Source organism: Xenopus laevis, chromosome 8L (assembly GCF_017654675.1).
Source record: "Xenopus laevis strain J_2021 chromosome 8L, Xenopus_laevis_v10.1, whole genome shotgun sequence".
Classification (NCBI taxonomy): Eukaryota; Metazoa; Chordata; class Amphibia; order Anura; family Pipidae; genus Xenopus; species Xenopus laevis.
Window position 1 is genome coordinate 29,116,884 of NC_054385.1, and position 23,492 is coordinate 29,140,375.

At 38.5% G+C, this 23,492-nt stretch overlaps 3 protein-coding genes and 1 pseudogene across 3 annotated transcripts in view; 3 read left to right on the forward strand and 1 right to left on the reverse strand.

The window, feature by feature from the left end:
* Positions 1-23,492, forward strand: part of LOC121393141 (threonylcarbamoyl-AMP synthase-like) — a 77,857-nt gene that overhangs the window by 23,205 nt on the left and 31,160 nt on the right. The gene's annotated exons all lie outside the window — the stretch shown is intronic.
* Positions 1,933-12,906, reverse strand: LOC121396956 (annotated as a pseudogene).
* LOC121396954 (axoneme-associated protein mst101(2)-like) lies at positions 16,143-19,412 on the forward strand. The gene is made up of 2 exons (XM_041572614.1): positions 16,143-16,455; positions 18,468-19,412. Exon 2 carries the CDS (start codon positions 18,587-18,589, stop codon positions 19,031-19,033), a length of 447 nt encoding a protein of 148 aa, XP_041428548.1. The 5' UTR covers positions 16,143-16,455; positions 18,468-18,586; the 3' UTR covers positions 19,034-19,412.
* On the forward strand, positions 20,445-22,594 carry LOC121396955 (protein kinase C delta type-like). Its single transcript, XM_041572615.1, has 3 exons — positions 20,445-20,713; positions 20,898-21,065; positions 22,237-22,594. Exons 1-3 carry the CDS (start codon positions 20,702-20,704, stop codon positions 22,330-22,332), a joined length of 276 nt encoding a protein of 91 aa, XP_041428549.1. The 5' UTR covers positions 20,445-20,701; the 3' UTR covers positions 22,333-22,594.

Consider the following 23,492-nt stretch of genomic DNA (forward strand, 5'->3'; position numbering starts at 1 on the left):
GTCATGTGACAGAAATGACATCAGAACTCACCGTTTATAAGGATATCATTTACAAGATCTTCATGGCTTTTGTGTATTATAAAGCAATAAATCGGCTTGGACAATTTGCATCAACAAGATTTTCAAAGTAATGATGTAATACATACTTTGCACTGCTTTAAAAACTACACTTTTAGAACAGTACAGACTTGTAATGTAATATAGTAAATCTCTTCAATAAAGAATATTTTTCAACCTCATTTTCAGCAGGTCAATGAATAGTGCTTATGCTGAACATACTTTCTGCCAATGGTTTTTAATCGAAAAAAAAAAAGATTATGATTTTGTTTCTTGAGCTCAACAGGCCAAACAGGGAAACTTAACCTACTCCATGTTTGGCCCTTGCATAGCAGATAGTTATGGATTGCCAGTGCACAAATAATCCCCTGTATCATGGACTCCTGCTTTGCTTCAATTTCCCCATTTGACCTCTTTGCTTCAATAGCCCCATTTGTCCTGTTCACCTCAAGAAATTTAAAGTAAATAAAAAACAGATTTTTTGGGATTATGGTCAGAGGGAGCCATAGTCATTGCACTCGTGTTGAACAACAGGGTAGATTGTTGCAGAGAAAGGCTTTTGCAAAATTTAGCAAACTGCCATTGAGAAGCCCATTTTCCATATTAAAAAAAAACTCTGCTGGCTAAAATGAAAATCGCCTGCGGTAGTGCACACACAGCGCTTCGTTTTCCGAAGTCGCCTCACGAGGAAAACGAAGTGCCGCGTGTGCATTGCTACATGTGATTTTCATTTTAGCCGGTGGAGGGCAGGGGGAAGGCAGTTCGGGGAGATTGTCGCCCCGAAGAAGAGGAGATTTGTTGCTGGGGAATCTGCTCGTGTGGCCTGACCCTAAATCTGCTAAAAGTTGTTTAAACATTCAATAAACCCAATAGGATTATCTTTCCACCAATAAGGATTAATTATATTTTAGGTGATGACCTTTCTGTAATTAAGGGCTTTCTAGATAACAGGTTTCCGGATAAGGGATACAAAGTAACGTAGTAAGTTAGGTTGAAAAAAAGACACGTCCATTAAGTTTAACTTTTTAATTATTTTTTTAACCGGCCTAATTGCTAGTTGATCCAAAAGGAAGGCAAAAAAAAAAAAAACCATCTGAAGCTTCAGAGGGGAATAAATTCCTTTCTGACTCCAAAATGTCAGACTAGCTCACTCACAATTTTCAAATATTGACAGCACCAGTCAAGGATTTCTTTGCTTAAAATGCCTTTATTGAGACATTGGCTCAAATCCCGATACACTTGGCAAAGTTTCAGATCGCCATCGGTCTTTTATCAAGCCTCCAAAATGTCAGACTAGTCTCTGGATCAACTTGTAATATGAGCTATCTTCCATAACCCTGTATTCCCTCTCTTGCTAAACACCATCCAACTCGTTCTTAAATTGGTTGTTCACCTTTGAGATAACTTTTGGTATGATGTAGAAAGTGATATTCTGAGACAATTTGCAATTGATTGTCATTTGGTGTTATTTAAGGTTTTTGATCTATTTAGCTTTTTTATTCAGCAGCTTTTCAATTTACATTTTAAGCAATATGGTTGCTAGGGGACAAATTACCCTAGCAACCATTCAATGATTTGAATAAGAGACTGGAATATGACCAGGAGGGGACCTCGCTAGTAAGATGAATAATAAAAAGTAGCAATAACAATACAATTGTAGCCTAACAGAGCATTTGTTTTTTATGTTGAGTCAGCCCATTTGAAAGCTGGAAAGACCAGTTGAAAAGTTGCTTAGAATTGGTCCTTCTATAACATACTAAAAGTTAACTTAAAGGTGAACCACCCCTTTAAAGCTATCTAATGTATCAAACTGTACGACTGATTCAGGGAGAGAATTCTGCATCTTCACAGCTCTCACTGTAAAAAAAACCCCTTTCGAATATTTTGGCGGAACCTGTTTTCTTCTAATCGGAATAGGTGTACCTGTACTAAAATCATTGTATTTAAATGTGTTCAGTGCAGCCCAACTGAAACCTGAATGGCAGCACTCTTGGCAATATTTGTTAAATAAATAAAAAAAATTACAGAAATAGAGAAAATAAATGTCTTTAAGGTGCTTGCACTTAACGCATTTTACACCCGACTACATATAAGATTTTTGCCCCTCAAATAGTTATTTATGAGAAACTTCTGAATGCCTGCTTAGATTATATCCACATGCCCAAACAGAACAGGCCATTTAGAGAGATAGTCAATTCTGTCAAGCCATTCTTTTGCAGATACATTATAACTGCCACGAAATAGCTGCAAATGAAAACATCCCCCCATCAGTCATGTACTAATGCAGACAGGAAGCCTTAGGAATGAGATAAGAAAGATTAGGAGGATGTGATAAATAAAATGACTGGAAAAGGCATAATTGGAAAAGATTGTTAGAAACAGGTTTTTAATAGCAATGCTGAAACAGAATTATGTATTTATAATAAAAAAGCCCTTTTACTGCAAAATAATTGTGCATTCGTCCACTAATATTTCCATTAGACAAATACAAATCATTTCAGGGGCTTGTGTGCTTTAAATTATAATTAATATAACTACCTCCTCAAGAAAATCACTGTCTACATCAAATTTCTTTTTGCACAGGATGGTCTGAAGATCCTCCAGGCTGGCATCAATGCAGTTCAAGAAGTCTTGGATCTCCTCTCTAAAAAAGGAAGTTAGTCACATCTAATGGCATATGGGGACATTCTTCTTCCTTTTTACATTTCTGTCACTATTCAATCCCTGCAATGACAGAATGCTCACAAAAGAGAGAATGTACAACAGACCCTGTCAACTGCCTTGGGTATACTGTACTGAAGCTGACCTTACAATTTTCCATTTCCTTAACCAGGCAGATACCAAAATATCAAACACCTCTGTCAATGATGTCCCAAAACAGCGGTCAGATTTACTGACTCCGACCAAAAAGGTAAGATAAATGAAATAAACACTGGGTATGGACCTTGGAATTGGATATCCTGGTTTCATTGGTACCACAATTTTGTAATTAAAACATTATATGATCATATTTTATGAGCAAATGCTATTAAATACAGATTATCAATCATTATGTTTACAGCACAGAAACACTTCCTCGCCTGTCAAGTATGTTAATGTTGCTTGCAGAGGCATTTTCATTAAGAATCGAATCAATGACACTATCAGGGTCCTCAGAAGCACTGTCTTGTACCAAATCAAGAGCCAACTCCTCATCAGCAGTAGAGCTATTAGGATTAAAGGAATTTTCTACTATAAATGAATTGCTGGGAATTATGGACTGATCTGAAGCATTTGGGATCACAACCTGGTCCTGTGCCAGGATAGAGCTGCTTAGGTAATGAGACTCTTCCACCTCCAGCTGAAGATTCACATCAGTCTCATCCATTAGAATCACCTGTTGTGTATCACTGAGGATACAAAAACATATAGTAAGCAAAAGGGTCTTGAAAAAGAGAACAGCAATAAAGTTAGTTTTAATTTTTCCAGAACGAAGATCTGAGTGTTCAATTGAATTAGAAATGACTAGATCTGTGGCCAGTCTGAACCTCTCCCATCAGAACTAGTTATTTGGAAGGTTGGGCCCCAGACTAATATAGTGGCTACTCACCATAATACACTGGTTGTTGCATTTAGTGGCTAGTGATTTTCTAATATTCTATTTTAGCCCTATATGAAACAATACTTAACCAGCTTTATTTATAAAGAAATTACTTGGCATGCAATCATTATTGTACATAACTGTACAGTAAGTTTAGAATAGAAAATACAACATTTCTAAGCATATTCATTTGTAGGCTTTTGTTGTTCTGTAATGTTTAAATATTTGCAACCTATATCATTTAAACATTTGCAAATTAAATCAAGACTGCACCAGGAGGATTTGAAAACGTTATGGTGGTTATGCATCCACAGACTGGCCCAATAGACTATAATAGAATAATTTTAACGGATAACTTTCTATATTGTCAGAATACTGAAGAAATATAAAATGCATCGAAAATAAAGTTATATGATGCCATCAAAGCTCCTAGGATTTTTTCCCAGTACCGATGCACTTACTGGAGGTTTTCTAGGCTGGATTTAGGCAACTGCTTGGGAAGGTGTTCAAAGGTTCTTTCCTCAGCACTTGGGATCTCATGGATTACAAGGCAATTGTCAGTGGAGCTTCCAGGACATTGTGAAGATGGATTTCCCTGGGAATGAATTAAAACAAATTATGTGTATAAACTTCACACCGAAGGCAGTTGAGTATTGGACAACAGCAGCTACGGAGACCAATATATTAGTGGGTGCAGATACTTATAGTAACCATTCAGATATCAGATTTTTATTTTGTAAACTTATATGTGGCTGGCAGTGGCAATTGCACAAACACATTTTAGCACCTCTGTTGACCAACATATGATTTATATTAAAAGAATAGCATAATCAAATCTATTTTTATTAAAAGCATGAATATTTTCTCATCAACAACATGGTTTCTTCTCAGTGTCTTAAAGCCCAAAATAGGTGGGTTGTGTACAATAACTTGCAATCCAAAAGCGATTGATTCCTTAACATTTAACACAATTGAGTCAGGTCACCCAATGGATAACAATACTGCAGTTTAATACATTTCCACACAAGACAACAATAGTGCATACTAAAAACTTAAGACAGGCACCTAGCTGGTAATGCCCTTGTTTTGCAAAAGCCATCTGCAGAAAAGCTTATAAATCTTTGATTCACCCATTTGCTGTTTGTTGATTGTCTCAAACTATTTAAAGCACAGCTATCTTGAATTAGAGACAAAACAGCAAGGCATAAGAGACTTTTATCTCATTTTGGTTCTGTACATTACCACAATGAATTTTAAATGAAACAACTCAGATGCAGTTGAACTGCAGACTTTCAGCTTTAAGAGTGGTATGGATGTTCTACTATCCGATATCTGTTGTGGGTTGGCCTGGAGAACTAGAGCAGCTCAGACATGCAATGGGTCATAATCTCAAAAACGTACTCACCTCACTAACTCCTCCTTCTGTAAGCTGCAGCATATTGTGACTGTATTTAGGGGAAGAGGACTGTGAAGCTTCAATTGTTAATGGCCTGTAAATGGGGGGGGGGATAAGAAAAAGGGTGTAAATGGTAACAAAGCTTTAAAAGGGAACTCCACACAAATATAACTTAGCTTTTTTGAAAAGTGAACATAATTTTAAGCAACTTTGCCATATACATCAATTAATAAATATGCAGACTTTAAAGGAGAAGGAAAGGCTAAAATTAAGTAAGCTTTATCAGAAAGGTCTATATAAATACACCAGTAAACCCTCAAAGCAATGCTGCTCTGAGTCCTCTGTCAAAAGAAACACCACATTTCTTTTCTTTTATTGTGTATAGATGGAGTTCTGTATCAGACTTCCTGTTTTCAGCTTAAACCTCCAGGGCACGGCCTTGAGCATGCTCAGTTTGCTCCTCTCTCCCTCCCTCCTCCCATCCCTGCTGTAATCTGAGCTCAGAGCTGTAAGTGAGCAGGGAGAGATTCAGGCAGGAGGTGATGTCACACCAAGCTTATATGGCAGCTTCTATCCTAAACAAACAGAGACAGTGTCTAGAGCTGTTTACTCAGGTATGGTAAAGCGTTCTGCAGAATAAATATAGTGTTCTAGCTTGCACTATTGTGGCTATTTTATATGCAATAAACTGTCTTGGAGCTTTCCTTCTCCTTTAAAGGATTTTTAATTGTTTGGAACCGTTCCCTAAAGCTAGCCCCCTGTTCTCCTGCTGATCTGTCGGACTACTTTGCAGAGCTGGCTGACTACGGTTACTTTATATCAGCAGCCATCTTTCCTCAGCCTGCATCCTCCAAACCCCTCTCCTTCAACGAAGATTCACCTTTGCAAGAAGTTTCTGTTGTTGGCTGTGCTTCCTTCTCAGAGAAGAAACCTCCTTCCAAAGAATTTAATTTTCCCTGGAAAAAAAAAAGTCAGTTGTCACCAGTCTTATTCATCTAATATTATTGTAACTGTAAATTATTAAGTTAGTTCCATTAATGTTTGTGTACACTAGTGTCCCAAATGGTTGTTGTAAACATTCCATCTAGATAACCCAGCGTCACACACAAACCTCCTCATTGTATCCAACTTGAAATCCATGTTGGATTGTCCATCTTGAAGCACTTTTAATTCATTATTAACCTTCTGCAAATTGTCCTGGGACAGATGAGCATCTTCTGTTTTTACCGAGTTCACCTAGCAGAAAAGAAAATGATGAGTGTTGAAACATCAGGTGTCTTTTTCAACTGTAACATTCATTTTATTATAACTATAAAAAAAAAAAAACAGAGGCACAGGACACAGAAATTTAAATGTCAGGGACTGCTGGCACTTGGGTGTCAGGTTTTGACAAATCGAAGTATAAAATACAGAAATAGCAGCATGGTTCTGTTACTTTCTACAAAACTGACCATGTGGCAAAACATACAAGAAGTGGTACGACTTGAACAAAACACCTCCAAGAAATAGTATAACCTATACTTGCCTTTTAAGTATTTATATTTATAAGAAGCCAAACTTCACAGTAACAGTGGCAATATATGTTCTGGATCAGCAAGTCAACAACCAATCTGCAGTCAGCTTTGACTGGTGTAGTGTTAGAATAACGGAACCAAATATCTGATTGCTATAAATTTTACTTTACAGTAAAAGCTGAAGGTGCACCTGAACCCCACATATATATTGTGGAGTCCATCCCCTAATATCGTTTAGAATTTACAAAATATGTTTTACATGATTGCTGTGGTTACAATACCAGTTACAATAGAAACCTTCTTTGATCCTTATATTAAAAAGGTTTCACTTTACAATATGGTTTTAAAAGTGGAGCATTTAACAATTAAATAACTGTTATTTAAAAAGATACAGTACAACAGTTCCTCTACATCATGTCATTGGCAAGTGATAATAGAATAGCCAAGCTAGAAATAGAATTTATATATTCGTTCACTTTATCTTTATCCATACCAAATAGCCACCAGGGTTCAAGGGAAAGGTGTTTAATATCTGCCAAAAGGAGTAAGTAAAATCTATTGGTGACATATAAAAAAAGGAGGCCTATAATCGGGCCAGTCTGGCTGTGGTTTTACTAGCAGCTACACAAACATTTTAACTAAGAAACACTAGTGTAGTCATTAATAGCAGTGTATAGGAACATGCTAGCATACGCCATAAATAAAACTGCAAGGCACAGCAGCATGCCAGTTTAGCAAATAGCATAGTGTCAAATTGCTTACAGTTTAATAGATTATAAAATCAATATTGGCAGTGTGCAACTCATTGTAAGCATCCCTGAAGAGCCCATAATTTACATTAATGTAGAAATGTTAAGTTCCATTGGCAACCCTTAAATATTAAGCAGCCCAAAACATTTAAAACATTTCCCACTTCCAGTCACATACCATTCTAATCAATGGGAAATGTGTTGCTCAATTACATACTACAATGAACTAATTGCTCAGGACTGCTGTCAGAAGAGGCATTTGCATTATGACACTGAAACCAATAGGAAATGCTGCTGCTGACAGTTTTGATCATTAATGCTCTTTCTTAGATGACCAAAATGCTCTATGTGCAGTTGGCTGTAACCTGTCTTGTTAAGGACTACTATATGATTTAACCATCACATGTTTATATATACATAGAAATACAGGATTTGAACTGTTTTCTCTATTCTTATTAACTGACCAAATTTCCGTGATAATGCAGAGTAACTTCGATGCCTTTACATATAAATCACTTTATTGAAGTTATTCACTCTATTACATAGCGATGCAATCCCCATATAAGACATGACAGAGAAAAAAGTTGCCATCTAAAAGGCCTGGTACACTGCAGTCATTTTTGTTAGCTGGTGAAGTTGCATTTGCAGAAGAGGAAGTGAGAGAAACTGCAGCTCCTCTCAAAGCTATTTAGAAAACACTTAGACTCAGAGGGGACCTGTCACCCAGACATAAAAAATGTGTATAATAAACAACCTTTTCAAATTAAACATGAGTCCAATTTTTTTTAAATAAAGCAACCAAACCCATTATAAAGTTAATTAAAAATCTTAGCAGTCAATCATATATTATCTGCCCGCCTATGCCGTAGGCATATAATCAGGGCAGGCAATTATTTGCACTTTCTAAATGTTACTGCACTCTCACATGCCCCCTCCCTCCATAATTGTTTAGCCTGTGCATGGCCATCAGTTCCCCCAGTCTGACAAATAAAAAAGATTTAGGGTAGATGCAAAGCTTGCCTCAATAAGAGAGTGTCAACAAAATGGTGACTGCCTGCTTGCTGTGAATTCCAAGACTGATATAGTTAAATAATTTGTATAGCGTAAATAAAGTTTGTGTAAAGTAAATTTGGTTTGATCAACATCATAAAAAAAGATTTGGAATCATTTCTTAGAGTGACAGGTCCCCTTTAAGTCAACTCCTGTCTTAAACTGAATGCTGTTCAGTGTACAAGTATAATAACTACTGTTTATAAGAATAACATAATTACAGATAGTACTCTGAAATGAATACCATAAGCTGACAATACCTTACGCTTGATGTGTTCCAATAACTCCGGTCTCCCTTTTTTAAAGAAAGGATGCTGGAACTCAATGGCGCTCTCAGATTTTACAAGACCGCTCTCCAAACTCATCACCTTGCGGAAGCCATCTGTATAAAATATAATACTCAAAGAGTCAGACTATAAATTCAGTCTGTTTCAGTCTCTCTACATACTCAGAGGAACTAATTATGGAAGTGTAATGCTGAAATGTGGTCAAAGGAAAAAAAGGAGATAAAATCAAGAGGAGGAAGAAAAAGATGTTAATAAGGATGGAATGAAATTAGGAGGAGAGGAGAGAAAATAGTTGTCATATGTAACAGGGAATCTTCTGCACTTGATGCAAAATGTGTTTCATGTATTTCCAGTAAATGTCCATGGAAAATGCCTCCTTGAGACCATGGCATGGTCAAGACATTTTTATTTTCATTCCTGGGACCCTTTCTATTAGTAGAATCGAAATTACCAACCCTTAGCATCAGACACATGGGAGTTCTTAGGGTTTCAATGTAACCCTTTTTTCCAGTGCCTGTTACTACTAATTGTCAATGGAAAGGAGCTAACCTATTATGCCCATTTGCACTGTACACTGTAATATAAGGTGCAGTACAAGGTGGCCAGAGCCTGGCATAGGCAATATAATGGTGGTCATAAACTAAGGAAAGATCACTCATTTTCAATATAGATATTTAGGTATAGATAAACAGGTAGAAACAATAGAATTCTACCTGTATCTGACAATTCAGCAGTGAACACTGGCCAATGTTCAGGCGCATCAAAATTTTCTGACCTGGCTGATAAGTGGCTGACTGATATCCAAGTCTTTTGCCAATATTGGTTGGCTCGTCTCCTGCCATACAGCCACTGAATATCGTATGGAATGAGAATATCTTTAGGCCTTTAACTTCAACAGATAAATAAATCTCTTGCTGCACTGTATATAGAATGTATAGATGAATATATAGATGTAGTCTCGGTACTTTGCTAACTGGTAACACAGATTGCAAGCTTTTAAATATATAACCATGTTTGGGACCTGTGGTATTCCAGATAAGAAATGTTTCCGCTATTTGAATCGCCATACCTTACGTTTTCTAATAATCATTTAAACATGAAATAAACTAAATAGGATTGTTTTGCCATCAATACAGATTCATGCAGCTTAGTTACCATCAAGTACACCCAACTCCTGAATGACGACAGAACAAGGAGAAACGGATGCTGAGAGAGGAATGGTGAAGATAAATTTGATTATTTCAGAAACGGTACAGAATTTTTAATTGGTTGTATATAGAAAGTTTCTGATTTCAGTATGGTGAAGCTTGTATTAAATTTTCATTTTCGCAATAGTTCTCCTTTAATTTTTAACTGATTTTTTTAGTAGACATGGTATGGAGTTTCAAATTACAGAAAGTCTTTGTCTTTGAAAATGCCAGGTTCCAAACATTCTGGATAACAGGTTTCATACCTGTACAATCAAATCCCTGACACCCACTGAAAATATACCTATAGTATTAAGGGGCAAATTTAAGTCCATTAAGTACTTACACATATTAAGCTGCCGAATGAAGCTGGACAAATTGCTGTGCTTGAAGTATCTGGGAAGGATCTCTTTGGTAAACCGTTGCTCATCCAGTATGCTGAAGGTCTGTCCATTCTGTAAAAGAACATAACAGATATACACAATTTTGAAAACATGTCTTGGATAAATTAATCCAGAAGACATTGTTATTATGCTTCACACAGCAAAAGGGCTGACATCAATAATCATGTGGCTCCATAATACTAAGAAACATGGTCCTCTCACCTGAGCCCTGTGTTGTGGAGGGCCCCACCAACAATTAACATGGAGCATGAAAATACATGTTCCTTGCACCCCGTCAATCCCTAATTATACTCACGACCTGCAAAATGCCCCCCTCTGCACTAATATCATTTTCCAGACCATGTTAGTCCCTGCCCCACTATGGCGGATCTGCATAGCAACAGGTTTTTGGTTGCTATACTCAATATCCCCAAACAACAAATTTTAGCTGGAAAAAGACAGAAAATAAAATCTATAACATACATAATGGCAACATATAATGATTTGTATCTTTCTTGTGCTGAAAAATAGTGATTTGTGACAACACCACTTGATAAATATGGCGATTGACATTACGCTCTGCCAAGGTTCATATTCCATCTACATGTTAAAGCCCAGGTTTGCTATACACAAAGCATAAATTGGATGCCTAAGACGTGGGAGTGATGTGACCAGGTTAAACATGTAAATATTATTGGTCTTTTTGATTAGTGGGTCTGAGTCAATATTTACATGTGTATTGGTTAATGCCACAAATGTGTGATTACCAGTGGAAGAGCTGTTTCTCAGCCTGCGCTAATACAGTTTTGGGATCTGTCACCCAGAAAGCTCCAAATTAAAGAAAGGGTATCTCCCATAAACTCCATTTCAATCAGATAATTCAAATTGGTAAAGCTTATTTCCTTAGTAGTAATAATAAAACAGTACCTTGTACTTGTAATACAAAACTAATTCCTATTGGATTCAACACAATTCTATTAGGTTGCTTTAAAAGTTTAAATAATTTTTAGTAGAGCATAGAGATCCAGACTTAAGGACAGAGGTGTGCGCAGTACAGTAGGGGTCCCGAGAGGTCTGAAGAAAACAGCATGTGAAGCAGGAAGCAGAGAGAAAATGATTAGCTGACAATAGAAAATAATTTTACATAACAGGAGCAATAGTTCCAGTAACTGAGAATTCAACTCAGGTCAATCACCTGGGTTGCTGTATAAGACAGTCTGTACAGCAGCCATCAGTTCAGCACATTAAACAAGATTACCATCTAGGTTTGTGCAGTGCAAAAGGGAAACCCCTTAACTCTATGTTACCACAACAAAGTTGCTAAGCAGGACAAGGTCACCAAATTACTCATTACCACTAAATGTGGTGAGCAGAGTAGAGAGGCAGTGGTGTAGTGTATGTGAGGGGGAATGGGTAGTGCAGCGGTGGGCAATTAAAAGGATGGTTTACCTTTAAATCACCTTTTAGTATGTTATAGAATGGGAAATACTAAACTAACATGCAACACACCAGCTTAAAAGGATACCTTCTTTAAAAAGAAAGCTCAAACTGGTTTTGTTGAAAAAAGTATGCTAGAATTGTTAAGGTGTTTGCCTAAAGGTTTTTTTTTAATTTCACTATTGATCTGGTTGCTTGGCCCACACCCTAGCAACCAGAGAGGACCTGTATAGAAAGACAAGCAATTAAAAGTAATACTGTAGCATCATAGAACATGAGGTTTGAGGTTTCAGTGGTCAGTGACCCAGATAAACAGACAGTGTTTTAAGTGTTTATAAAAGACTAAATACAGCCATAAAAGCGACAGCCCCAGAGAAATCTCACAAAATAGCAGGTAAGAAATACGATTTACCCAGCAGACTACATTGGGGTCTCCAGTCTGTGGCTCTCCAACCTGGACTACAGCTGCCAGGAGGGACCATCACTGATAATGAAAGCGACAGGAGGTGAGGGAGATATAGTTTAACAAGAGACAAGACACGCGTCACTGACTTGGGACTTAAAGGCAGGAGGCTTAACAAATGCACATTACCGTGTTCCAAGCGATCACATCGCAATTAGCCGAGTCCTCCACTAGAACCCAGAGCTTGGTGAGAAAAACGGGGGCTGGGGTCGGCCCCGGAGAGACGGACGGTTCCTTCATGCTGGTACCGAAGATGGAGCACAGGAGAAGTAAAGAACAGTCTAAAAGCCCCAAGCGACAACAAGCAACGCAGCCCAACACAAACATGCAGACTTCCGGGGAACTCAGGCCACGCCCCCTCTAATAGAGAAAGTCGACGATCATTGGCTGCATGCTTCTGACAAAAACAAGTGACGCTGCAATAGCTCAGTGCATAATAAGCTGGACACGAGCGTGTGGAATGTGAACTATGCGCGTTGTGTTTCAACTGGAGCGGCGTCTCTTCCTAATATAGTTGCTCAGTACACGTGGTGTTATCTGTGAAACTATTTTGTGTGACGCTCGCTGCGTCGCTTCATAGATACTCGGTTTAAAAACACAACTATAAAGCAAATAACGTTGCATGTTGGCTGTACAATCATTCAGCTGTAAATTTCCTTGGTTACAGTGGGGGGGCAGTGGCGTAACTAAGGACCTCGCAGTTCGGGCCCCTAGTCCTTAAGGGCCACCCCTGCATTTTAGTCACCCGGGGCCTTCAATGAAAGCGCGGGAAAGAGTGACTGGGTGGATATGTCACAGCCAGCAGGTGCCGCTCCTTCAGATACAGGGAAGGAATGGGGAAATGATTCCCAGCAACCGGCTGCTGCAATGTCAAACAGCGGTCTCTCCTCAGGCCACACCCGCACACTCTCATTGGTTCCTGTAATACGGAACGGGCCACGGTACTCTAGCAGCCTCGCACTCCTCTACTACCCCCTGGGAGTAGTATTAATACGTGTGAGCGGCCACTGTCTCGCCGCTGTTCGTATCTAGATGTGCGCATGTGCAGGGCACGTCCCTCGACCGCTCACCTCAACTCTGCCAACCAATAGAACTGAGGTGGAAAGATCTAGGCCTTTTGAAGCGGAAGGGATTATTGCTCTCTAAATCCATTTACAGTCTGCGTGCAGAAGCGCTGCGGCCACGCTTTCCACTGGCGACATCATTTTGCCTTTCACGCGCACAGTACTGTTCCCGCCTTTATGGACTTCCTGCTCTCTACCAAGGGAAAAAAAAGTCTAAAAAAATAAATGAATATATGTGAAGATTTGCTAATTTTTCCATGAAGCAAAATGGGTCAGTCACCAGGGGACGTAACTACAGGGGAGGGCTCTGGAGGTATAGGGGCCCCACAAGGCCCTAGTTCATATATGATTTCATTAAATATTGGTAAAACAGGTCACCCTCTAGACATTTCGGTGGCCAGCAGATTTTTGCCCCAAAATTGTCTGAAATTGAGTCACTGTAAAATGTGAGAATGCTTCAGAGGGACCGGAGACTGGGGTACAGAGCCCAAAATCCACTAACTCCCGACCTCTACATATGTCAGGCCCATTGCATGCCGGGTATTGTAGTCTTACATTAAACTTGGCAGTCGGGAAATTGTTAAACAAAAACTACATTACCCAACATGCATTGTGATTTAGGCTTGACACATTAGGGCAAGAAAAATCTTTGGCTGGTTTCCAAAGTACAAACCAACCAAAGGCCCAAAAAGTAGCCCAAATCCTTACCTTGGCTAGTTTGTACTTTCAAAACCAGCCTGGGCTTTAAATTAGTAGCCCAATTTGGCTGGGAAAACCCCAACCTGGCAACCCTGACAACTACAAAAGTTTTTTGGGAGTCTCCATAATTGAGATGTGGGGATTTGGGGCATAACAGGGCGTGGTCAAATATCTACATCTTGTTATCGAAATTGCTTGTTTCCGTTGCTCGCAGCACCTGTGACCTGTCGATAGTAAATTTGCAATATACAGTAAAGGGCATGGTCCCTCTGAGTGTTATTATCACCAACCCTACAATTTATATAATCTCCCAGACAGAACATAGTACAAAAAGTAAGCATTATCTGGAAGCACTTAAAGCCAGTGTGAGGAGAATCATATTCAGGCAGGCACTCATAATAGACCTCCATGTAAAAGAATTGCAATTAAAAAGTAAAACTGTATTATAAGGGACAAAATACAAATAGCTTTATACATTTCATGCATTTCATAGGCTTATGATTACATGCTCTCCTCAGGCCTGAAAAGTGTAAGGCTATTTGTATATTTTTCCTGTGAATAGATTCCTACCTTTTTATTCAAACTTGGTCGCAGTGGTCCATTGTGTGTGTCTGCCTGAATACTTCTAAAAAGCTTGCTAAGCAATAGCCTTAACTCTTTCCTTGTTGTCTGCCAATATCTGTGTAAATGTAATGTGTATTTACATTTATAAATGTGCTGAGGCTGTTGTACATAAAAATAACTGTTCAGTGGGTATCATTTCTGCGTCTGTGCCATACTGCTATGTATTCTAGGGGGTATTATAAATGTAATCGCCTCTGTGCCATCCTGCTATTAATTCTGGGGGGTACTATACATGGAACTTCCTCTGTGCCATCTTGCTATGAATTTTGGGGGGTACTATACATGGAATTGCCTTTTTGCCATCATGCTACGAATTCTGGGGGGTACTATACATGGATGTGCCTATATGCCATCTTGCTATGAAATCCAAGGGGTATTATCCATGTAATTGCCACTGTGCCATCCTGCCTTTTGTCTTTTATCTTCTAAATGTTATCTATAATGCCTTCTGTTTCCACTTGCTCTTTGCTTCATTATTTTCTGTTTTTTCCCTTCAGTTTATGCACCTTTGTCATATGCTCTTTTCTTTGGTTCTCTCAATTCACATTATCTCCTTTCTTTCTATTTCCTCCTCGCGGGGGGGGGGGGCTGAAAGTTCCTCTGCAGGGGGAGCCCACAAACTCAATGATGCTGTTGGGATTCTCTGTGTGCAAATATCCTCCGGGAAAGCACTGTGGCTGTGGGATAGCAGGTATAGGAGAGATGGTGCCTATAGTAGCAGTGGGATAATAGTCTCTGGAAAGGGAATGTGGCTGTGGGATAGCAAGTATAGTAGGGAGAGATGGTGCCTATAGTAGCAGTGGGGATAATAGACTCTGGGAAGGGACTGTGGCTGTGGATAGCAGTATAGTAGGGAGAGGTGGTAACAGTGGGGATAATAGTCTCTGGGAAGAGACTGTGACTGTGGGATAGCAGGTATAGTAGGGAGATATGGTGTCTATAATAGCATTGGAGATAATAGTCTCTGGGAAGGGACTGTGACTGTGGAATAGCAGGTATTGTAGGGAGAAATGGGGTCTATAATAACAGTGGGGATAATAGTCTCTGGGAATGTACTGTGACTGTGGGATAGCAGGGAGAGATGGTGCCTATAGGAACAGTTAATAATAGTCTATGGGAAGGGACTTTGAGACAATGCCTATAGCAGCAGTGGGGATAATGCCATGTCAATAAAAGTGATTTAACATTGGAGCTTATCAGTATGTATCCTACCATGTATTTGTAAAGGAAAGTGGGTCCATGGCAAGCATGACTGCTTACATTTTGCAATCTTTACAATATTTATATTTTCATAGATTTGTAATATTGTCATGAGCTAAGTGAGGCACAAACAAATACTGAAAGCTTTAACCCAAATCAATTCAAGGACCGCATGAGGAATAGGAGTGGTACAGGACAGAAACTTTAAAAAAAAGATAAACAGAAGACCAATTGCAATTTGTTTCTGAATATCAAGTCTGTTGTACCGAAAGGTAATTTTAAGACCAACTTCACCTTTCATATGAAGCACTTGGATTGTAAGCAGTTTCAATTTGGCATGATAGAGCATATAATTGAATCATTGGCATGATAGAGCATATTATTGAATCATTGTATATATATATATATATATATATATATATATATATATATATATATATATATATATATATAAATAGAATCTACTGTTAGTCTAGTATTTATATCAGAGGGAAGAGTTACAGTTGATGTATGGTTAAAGTCGGTGTAGGAGAGGAAATCATGAAAAGCAAACCAATGACAGCTGGCATGTTGTCATAGTTTAGCATTGTGAGATTTCCATATGGAAAATGGATAATAATGGATTGCTACATTAAACAAATGTAGAGGTCGCAGACTCGCAGTTAATCTAAGGTTGACGGAAGGTGGTTGAGACAAAGAAGCTGAGGAGGAGGGAGAGGACCACTGAAGAAGGAGAAGACACCACAGGAAAGAAACACTTTTAGGGTAAGCTCCAGTGAACATTAATTTTTTTTTTTAAACCCCTGGCAACCAGTTTCATTTTAGCAGTGGCCCTGGCCACTAATGTTGTTTTAGTAGGGGCCCTGGCCACCAAAGTTTTTTTTTTAATTGTTGGGGTCATGGATTGCTGCATGTAAAACACATTGTTAGCAGCAGACTGACTTAACATGGGAAAATGCTAATGTGTGTGTATATATATATAACAAGGGAAAGTTGTGCTCACCACTATTTTTTAAAACCATTAGGCGGGGGTGCAATGAGGGTGTGACCACAAAATACATATAGTCAACTACAAGAGGTCCTCTGCACTCAACCCATTATCAATATATTTAAGACAATATTATATATATTGATAATGGGTTGAGTGCAGAGGACCTCTTGTAGTTGACTATATATATATATATATTATAAATATTTATTTCTGCAGTTCAGCCAGATCTCCATTGAAATCCAGTGAGAGATGAGGAAGGGATTTTCAGGAGTTTGTGCCCATCGTTAGTTCAGATTTTCAGCAGGCAACAAATCTCCACCTCCCATTAACTTTATTAGGACTGGTTATTTCTTAACCAAATCGCTCTTATTTGTACATTAGAAGTGCTAAAATGTTAACTAGGTGCAATTTAGATTAGAGTAGGTAATTACTTAAAGAGTCTACCTTGACGTGGTGGCAGGCTTAATAATCCCTTGGCCAAATGTGTTTTATTTACTGTTTCGGCTCCCATGTCTGTGTGGCCTTTGTACTGTGGGAGTGGGGACCACTATTATTTTTATTGTTTCATTAAACTCCTTTAAGGGATCAGATTTTCCAGGGCAAAGTGGCAGTGTAAAACATATCTGGTGAGAAATTTTTGAGTGGAACCTTTTCTCCGGCTGCATTAGCTGCAAGCCCAGAGCACCATCAGGCAGGGTGGTTTGCTGGCAGTATTTGTACTTACATAATAAATTAATGAAGTAGCAGCTGTAACTTGTGTTAGTATGTGTATTATATTTATATAGAGTTATGGGTTTTGTGATTCATGGCACTTTACAATCATTGTTGATTTTTTAATGGAGTCCCTGATCCCTTTGGAGGATCAGAGAATGCTGGGACCTGTGATCTATAAACAGTTTGAATCCTGTGGTTTGAACACCCTGCAATATTATGAAAAATGTTTGTTTTATTTTCACTGCAAGCGTTTCTACCGTTCTGTCCAGTTTATTTTTACTTACCAACTCTATACCCACAGGAAGAAACATAAACACACATACACACACACACAATGTGCTGATATGTGAGTGCAACACTACACTACCTCAACATTTGATTCCCTCAAATCAAAACAATTTAGGACATACCCTAGTTTTAGTCATACCCAGTTAAGCCAGACACACCACTTGATCTATCGAAAATGCTGCCCCATTTCTGGCAGCACCTCTCTTGATAGACAGTGTTTCACAGGCTACTAAAATTGCAATGGACAAGCCCAAAATCCCTCATGCCATTGGCCTTAGAAAATTTTTATATTTATTTACAGAATGCCCACCTATCTTCTTTAAACAGGAACAGTCTTGTGACTCTCCATGAATGTTTAAAAGTTTACCTTATAGTTTATTACACATATTTATAAAGCACCAAAGTATTTCACAGTGCTGTACAATCAATGGGTGTATACATTAAGCATACAAGAATATATACAAAATATATACAAAATCAACTAAGAGCCAATATAAGAAGTAAAGCGGGCCCTGTCCAAAAGAGCTTACAATCTAAATGGAAATTTCAGTATGTTGTAGATGGACATAATGAAACTAAATGATCAGTTTTCTTATTATTTGCCTCCATCTACTCTGAAAATTAAACATTCCTCCGATTCCTGGTGTCAGTGATTGTAAGACTCGATTTGTGCTAATGGCTCATGCTACTGCCACTGGTTGCATGTCTCACTGCTGCTAGTCACATGATTCTCCTGGGTAGACTGTTGGTTGTCAACTGCCACTGATGCCCAACTGTCTTTTAGACGGTGGAGAGAGAGGGAGCAAGAGAAAGAGAGTGCCACAGCGATTGCTAAAAACGAAGACAAATTTTGGATAAAAGACACATAATTACAATAAAAGGAGAATAAGAAGGTAGGTGAAGATGAAGAGGAAGAGGAAAAAGAGGAGTCTGACTCCAGAAGAGAGAGAACCTTCACAGGATAAATGCTGCAAGAAGACAAAGAAGAAAGCCAAGAATCAGAATGTAGCACAGAAGACCAAGTACAATAAAGAAAGTAAGAAGAGTGACACTGAGAATAAAAAACTTATCAGTGTAGGGAAGAAACACCCTGAAGATGAGAAGAAGAAAAGAAAAAGGATTAAAGAAGATCAAGCAAAGAAGAAAAAGGAAATGCTCTCAGATGAGACCAGTAAACCTGAGAGCAAGAAGAGAAAGCAAGATGAAAAAACTGAAAGCAGTAAGAAAACCGGCTTAGAAGATCTTGAAATTCTTCAGAGCAGCAAAAGAAGGAAGGAGCAGGACAAGAGGAAAAGACCAAGGAGCCCAGAAGATCCGTTGGAAGGTAAGGGGAAAAACATATTACTTTAGTATTCATTTTCTGTTATACCTACTTCTAATTTTTTAATATAGAGTCATTATAGTTTCCACAAATCCATCCCTCTGCTTCGTTCAAGTCTATAGATTTTTAGAAGACTTATATTTACAGTTAGGTGTTTTTAGGCCAAAGATTATTAGGGAAAATAGGAATCCCCAAAGGCCTAAAAAAATCCCTCTTACACTTAACTGTTTTATTAAAAATCCCAACAATGCAAACCATCTCCTCCTTCCAGGCCAGCTCCACTTCTACCCCTAGAAGGTCCTCTAGCCTTGTCACACCTACAGGCACCACTTTGTATTCAATGGACAAAGCCCAAAATCCCTCATGCCATTGCCCTTAGACATACATTTTTATATTTATTTACAGAATGCCCACCCACCTTCTTTATACAGGAAAGCTCTTGTGGCTCTCACTGAATGTTTAAAAGTTTGCTTTACAGTTTATTACACATATTCATAAAGCACCAACATATTTTGCAGTGCTGTACAATCACTGGGTGTATACTAAGCATACCAGAATATATACAAAATCAACCAAGAGCCAATACAAGAGGTAAAGCGGGCCCTGTCCAAAAAAGCTTACAATCTAAATGAAAATCTAAGTATGTTGTAGATTACATAATGAGTTTTCTTATTTTTATTTGCCTTATCTACCCTGAAATTTAAACATTCCTCTGATTCCTGGTGTCAGTGATTGTAAGACTCAATTTTTGCTAATGGCACATGTTACTGCTGCTGGTTGTATGTCTCACTGCTGCTAGTCACATGATTCTCCTGGGTGAACTGTTGGTTGTCAACTGCCACTGATGCCCAACTGTCGTTTTGATCATCATCATTTATTTATATAGCGCTGTCAAGATACACAGTGCTTTTGGTAGAGTTATTATAGTTAATTAACTGCCCCCATTGGTGGGATGTTTGTCCTGTTGATGGGTTGGGGTTTCTACAAATCCATCCCTTTGCTTTGTTAAAATGTCTTATATTTACAGTTAGGTGTTTTTAGTTTTTGCCAAAGACGATTAGGGAAAATAGGAAACCCCAAAGGCCTAATAAAATCCCTCTTACACTTAGGGGGTTATGTATTAAAGGTTTTGAGGGTAGTTTTTACCAAAAACTTGAGTTTTTATGTTGAAAAAAAACAAAGATTTAGAGATTTAGAATACCCAAAGCAGGAAATAGGTTTTTTTTTTTTGGTTGGTTTCGCTCAAAAACTCAATTAATTCGAATGATTCTAGTTTTTTTAATTTTTTTTTTACTGTAAACTCGATTAATTTGAGTATTCAGAGTTTTCACCCGAAATTGATTTATTCAAGTTCTTTACATATTGTAGTTTTTTCATAAATTAGAAAACACTTGAGTTGTGGGTTTATTCGTTATTGATAAATAACCCCTTAATGTTAAGAAGGCTCACAAATAATAAAGATAAAGAGTTTTTTCTCTGAATGTGGGTGCTTTCTTAGCTACATTGTTATAGAGATACATAGATATATTTAGTAAAATATACAATTCATAATATATTTTGATATGGGATTTGACTGAATTTGTTTGATCCCACAAGGTGGAAGTGGAAGTGCACCGAAGAAATCCCACGTGGATGAGAAAAGACCAGCCCCCCTGGACATACAGAGTTACAAATTCCACCGAGAGCTAGGAGAAGGCATGTTTGGACAGGTGAGTGTGGGGACTCCCAATATAGAAATCTCTTTTGTTATCTTTTATAAATCTGTACAGAAAACATGAAGTAAAATCAAGCACTTGGCAATGTCTTTAACATTCTGATTGACTGTATTATCTGTCATTCATGATGTTAGCAGCATTCAAGACACTCTGTAATATTTCATCTCTTTGCTCTTAGGTGATGTTGGCATCATATACATCAAAGAAACAACTTGTGGCAATTAAGAAGGTGCCCAAACAACCCAGCAAGGGCAACTTTACTTGCATCATGAAGGAGGCCCGACTCTTGAAGATCGCCAGAGGATGCCCCTTTCTTTGCCATTCTCATGCCACATTCCAGTCCGAGGTACAGAACACTGTTTTGATACATAATCTGTTTCATTAATGGTTTTACTTCCTAAGGCCAACCTAATGCACAAAACATATCCAGTGCTCATCTTATTTACAATCCTGTCACTCCCCAAGCTTTATAAACCTAGATTATTTTCTAGGTTACCTTGGGTTACTCTTTGCTCTCTGAAAGAGCCTCTGCAATATTTCCAGATCCATTAAATCTAGTATTATAACTGCAGCTACATGTGAAAAAAGTTATAATTTTTCATCATATTTTGCAGTCGTTAGCCTTTCAAAACTGGGTTTCACAATATAGTGCAATATGCAGGGCAGCCATATCTTCTATTTCATTGTACTCATGTGGGGCTGTTATATATTGACAGATGGGGATATATGTATCAAAGAGGGAAGTTAGAGATCACCACAGTCTGCTAGCGTGAAATAGTGCCTCTCTCCATTCATTTCTATGGGATTTTTAAAGTATTTCACCCTTTCATAAATACACCTTTAAAAATCCAATAGAAATGAATGGAGAGATGCGGTATTTCACTCTAGCGGACTGTGGTGATCTTTAACTTCACTCTTTGATAAATATATCCCTATGTGTTGTGAGTCAGTAGGAAAAGTTAATTTCTGGTTTGAAAGCAGATCCAGTATCACTAGGCACACAGCTGGTGCTCAAGTTGTGGTACTCATAGTTCACAAAATGCAGAAATATCTTTTCCTCATCCTTCTTGCAACTGCAATCAAAAAACACTTGACATTTTTTCTGTCTGTAGAAATACACAGAGAGAGAAGAGACCCACATACAATGTTATGAGGTTTCCTTGGATAGTTATTAGTGCAAAAGCAGCTTCTATTAAAATTCTATTCTCAGAGCTACTTGCATGTGTTCACTCTTGTTCATATTGCATTGTGCTAAAATACTAGTGGCATCGGCTTCCAGGGCTCCCTTGTGTATAAGGCCTACTCAGGCAACTCACCTGCCCCAATGAATTCCCAGGTCCTAATACTATATCCATTTTGAATTAACAACATGAGAATAGATACATAATGGAGAGCAGAGCCTAATGAACGAAGGAAAACACCTCTGATAACTATTTAGTCCCCAATTCACATTCCTTGCTGTTCAGTTCTGTGCCATGTATTCCTATGTCTCACCAATTCTTCATTTGTCTAACCAGCTGCATGCCTTCTTCGTGCTCGAATATGCCGGCGGGGGAACACTGTACAAAGTGATTGAAGATCAAGGAAGTCTACCAATGAAGAACATCCAGTAAGTGATAAGATTCTTACTATAGACTGAGGAATAAAAAAAAGATGTGTGCACAGCAGCAGAACCGGGCACCACTAGAGGGCAAGAAAATCTAATTTAAATATTTGTTTTTATATATACATTTTATTGCAGGTTCGGGAATCACAACATTACATCTGTAGATAATAAAATAGAAATGCAGAATTTGTTGGAAATGTCCTTCATGTAAATTCATGCACAGCTGTGTATTGGTTCTTGGGCCTTTGCCTGAATAAAGCACTGCGTATCTTGACAGCGCTATATAAATAAATGATGATGATGATGAATAAGGAAGGTGTGTGCACAGCAGCAGAACCACCGCACCACTGAATTGCATTGAAGGACAAGAAAAAGTTTAATTCACTAGGTGGTGTCTATTCGATAGTTAGCCCTATGAAATTTAGCTTGTTTACTTATTATTTTTCTTTTTTTTGCAGGTTCTACACTGCAGAGATGGTGATAGCCCTACAGTACCTTCACTCCAATGACATCATCCATCGGTCAGTAAAATTTCAGTTCTCTTCTCTAGAATATTGAGTAATGTCTACTTTCCATTTTTATTCACTGTAAGCATGATACAGTTAACATTTTTATAGCATTTGTTCAAGTTTCCTTGAGATACTTACTGTAACTTTGCAGGCACATAAATGTACAGCAAAGTGTCACCCCCTTCCCTCACGGGCAAGATTTTTCCCTATTAGTTCACAATCTAACAGTAATGTTTCCACCTCTGGTATCTGGTGCAGGACCGCCATCAGAAATCACAGGGCCCCATACAACAACATTTCCTGGGCCCCCTGGGCTGCGCCCACTGCAAGCCCCACCTACATGTCCGCCTTCCTCACCCCACAGGTCCGCCCCCCACCATAAAGTAAAAAAACAAAAAATATATTGGTGGCTAAGGTTCCGACATGTTAATAAAAAATAAAAAGATATTGGTGGTCAGGGCCCCCCATAAAAAAGCATTTTTCGGGCCAAGGCCCTACCCCCACACATTATAAGAAAATTGGTGGCCAGGGCCCCTTAAACTTCCATGCCTTCCCGAAGTCAGCAGCTCTCATAAAGATGGGGTGCCCGGCTAGTCAAGTAAGTGTGCCATGGCCGGGGCCCCCCTTACCCTCGGTGCCCCCTACAACTCTCCCCCTT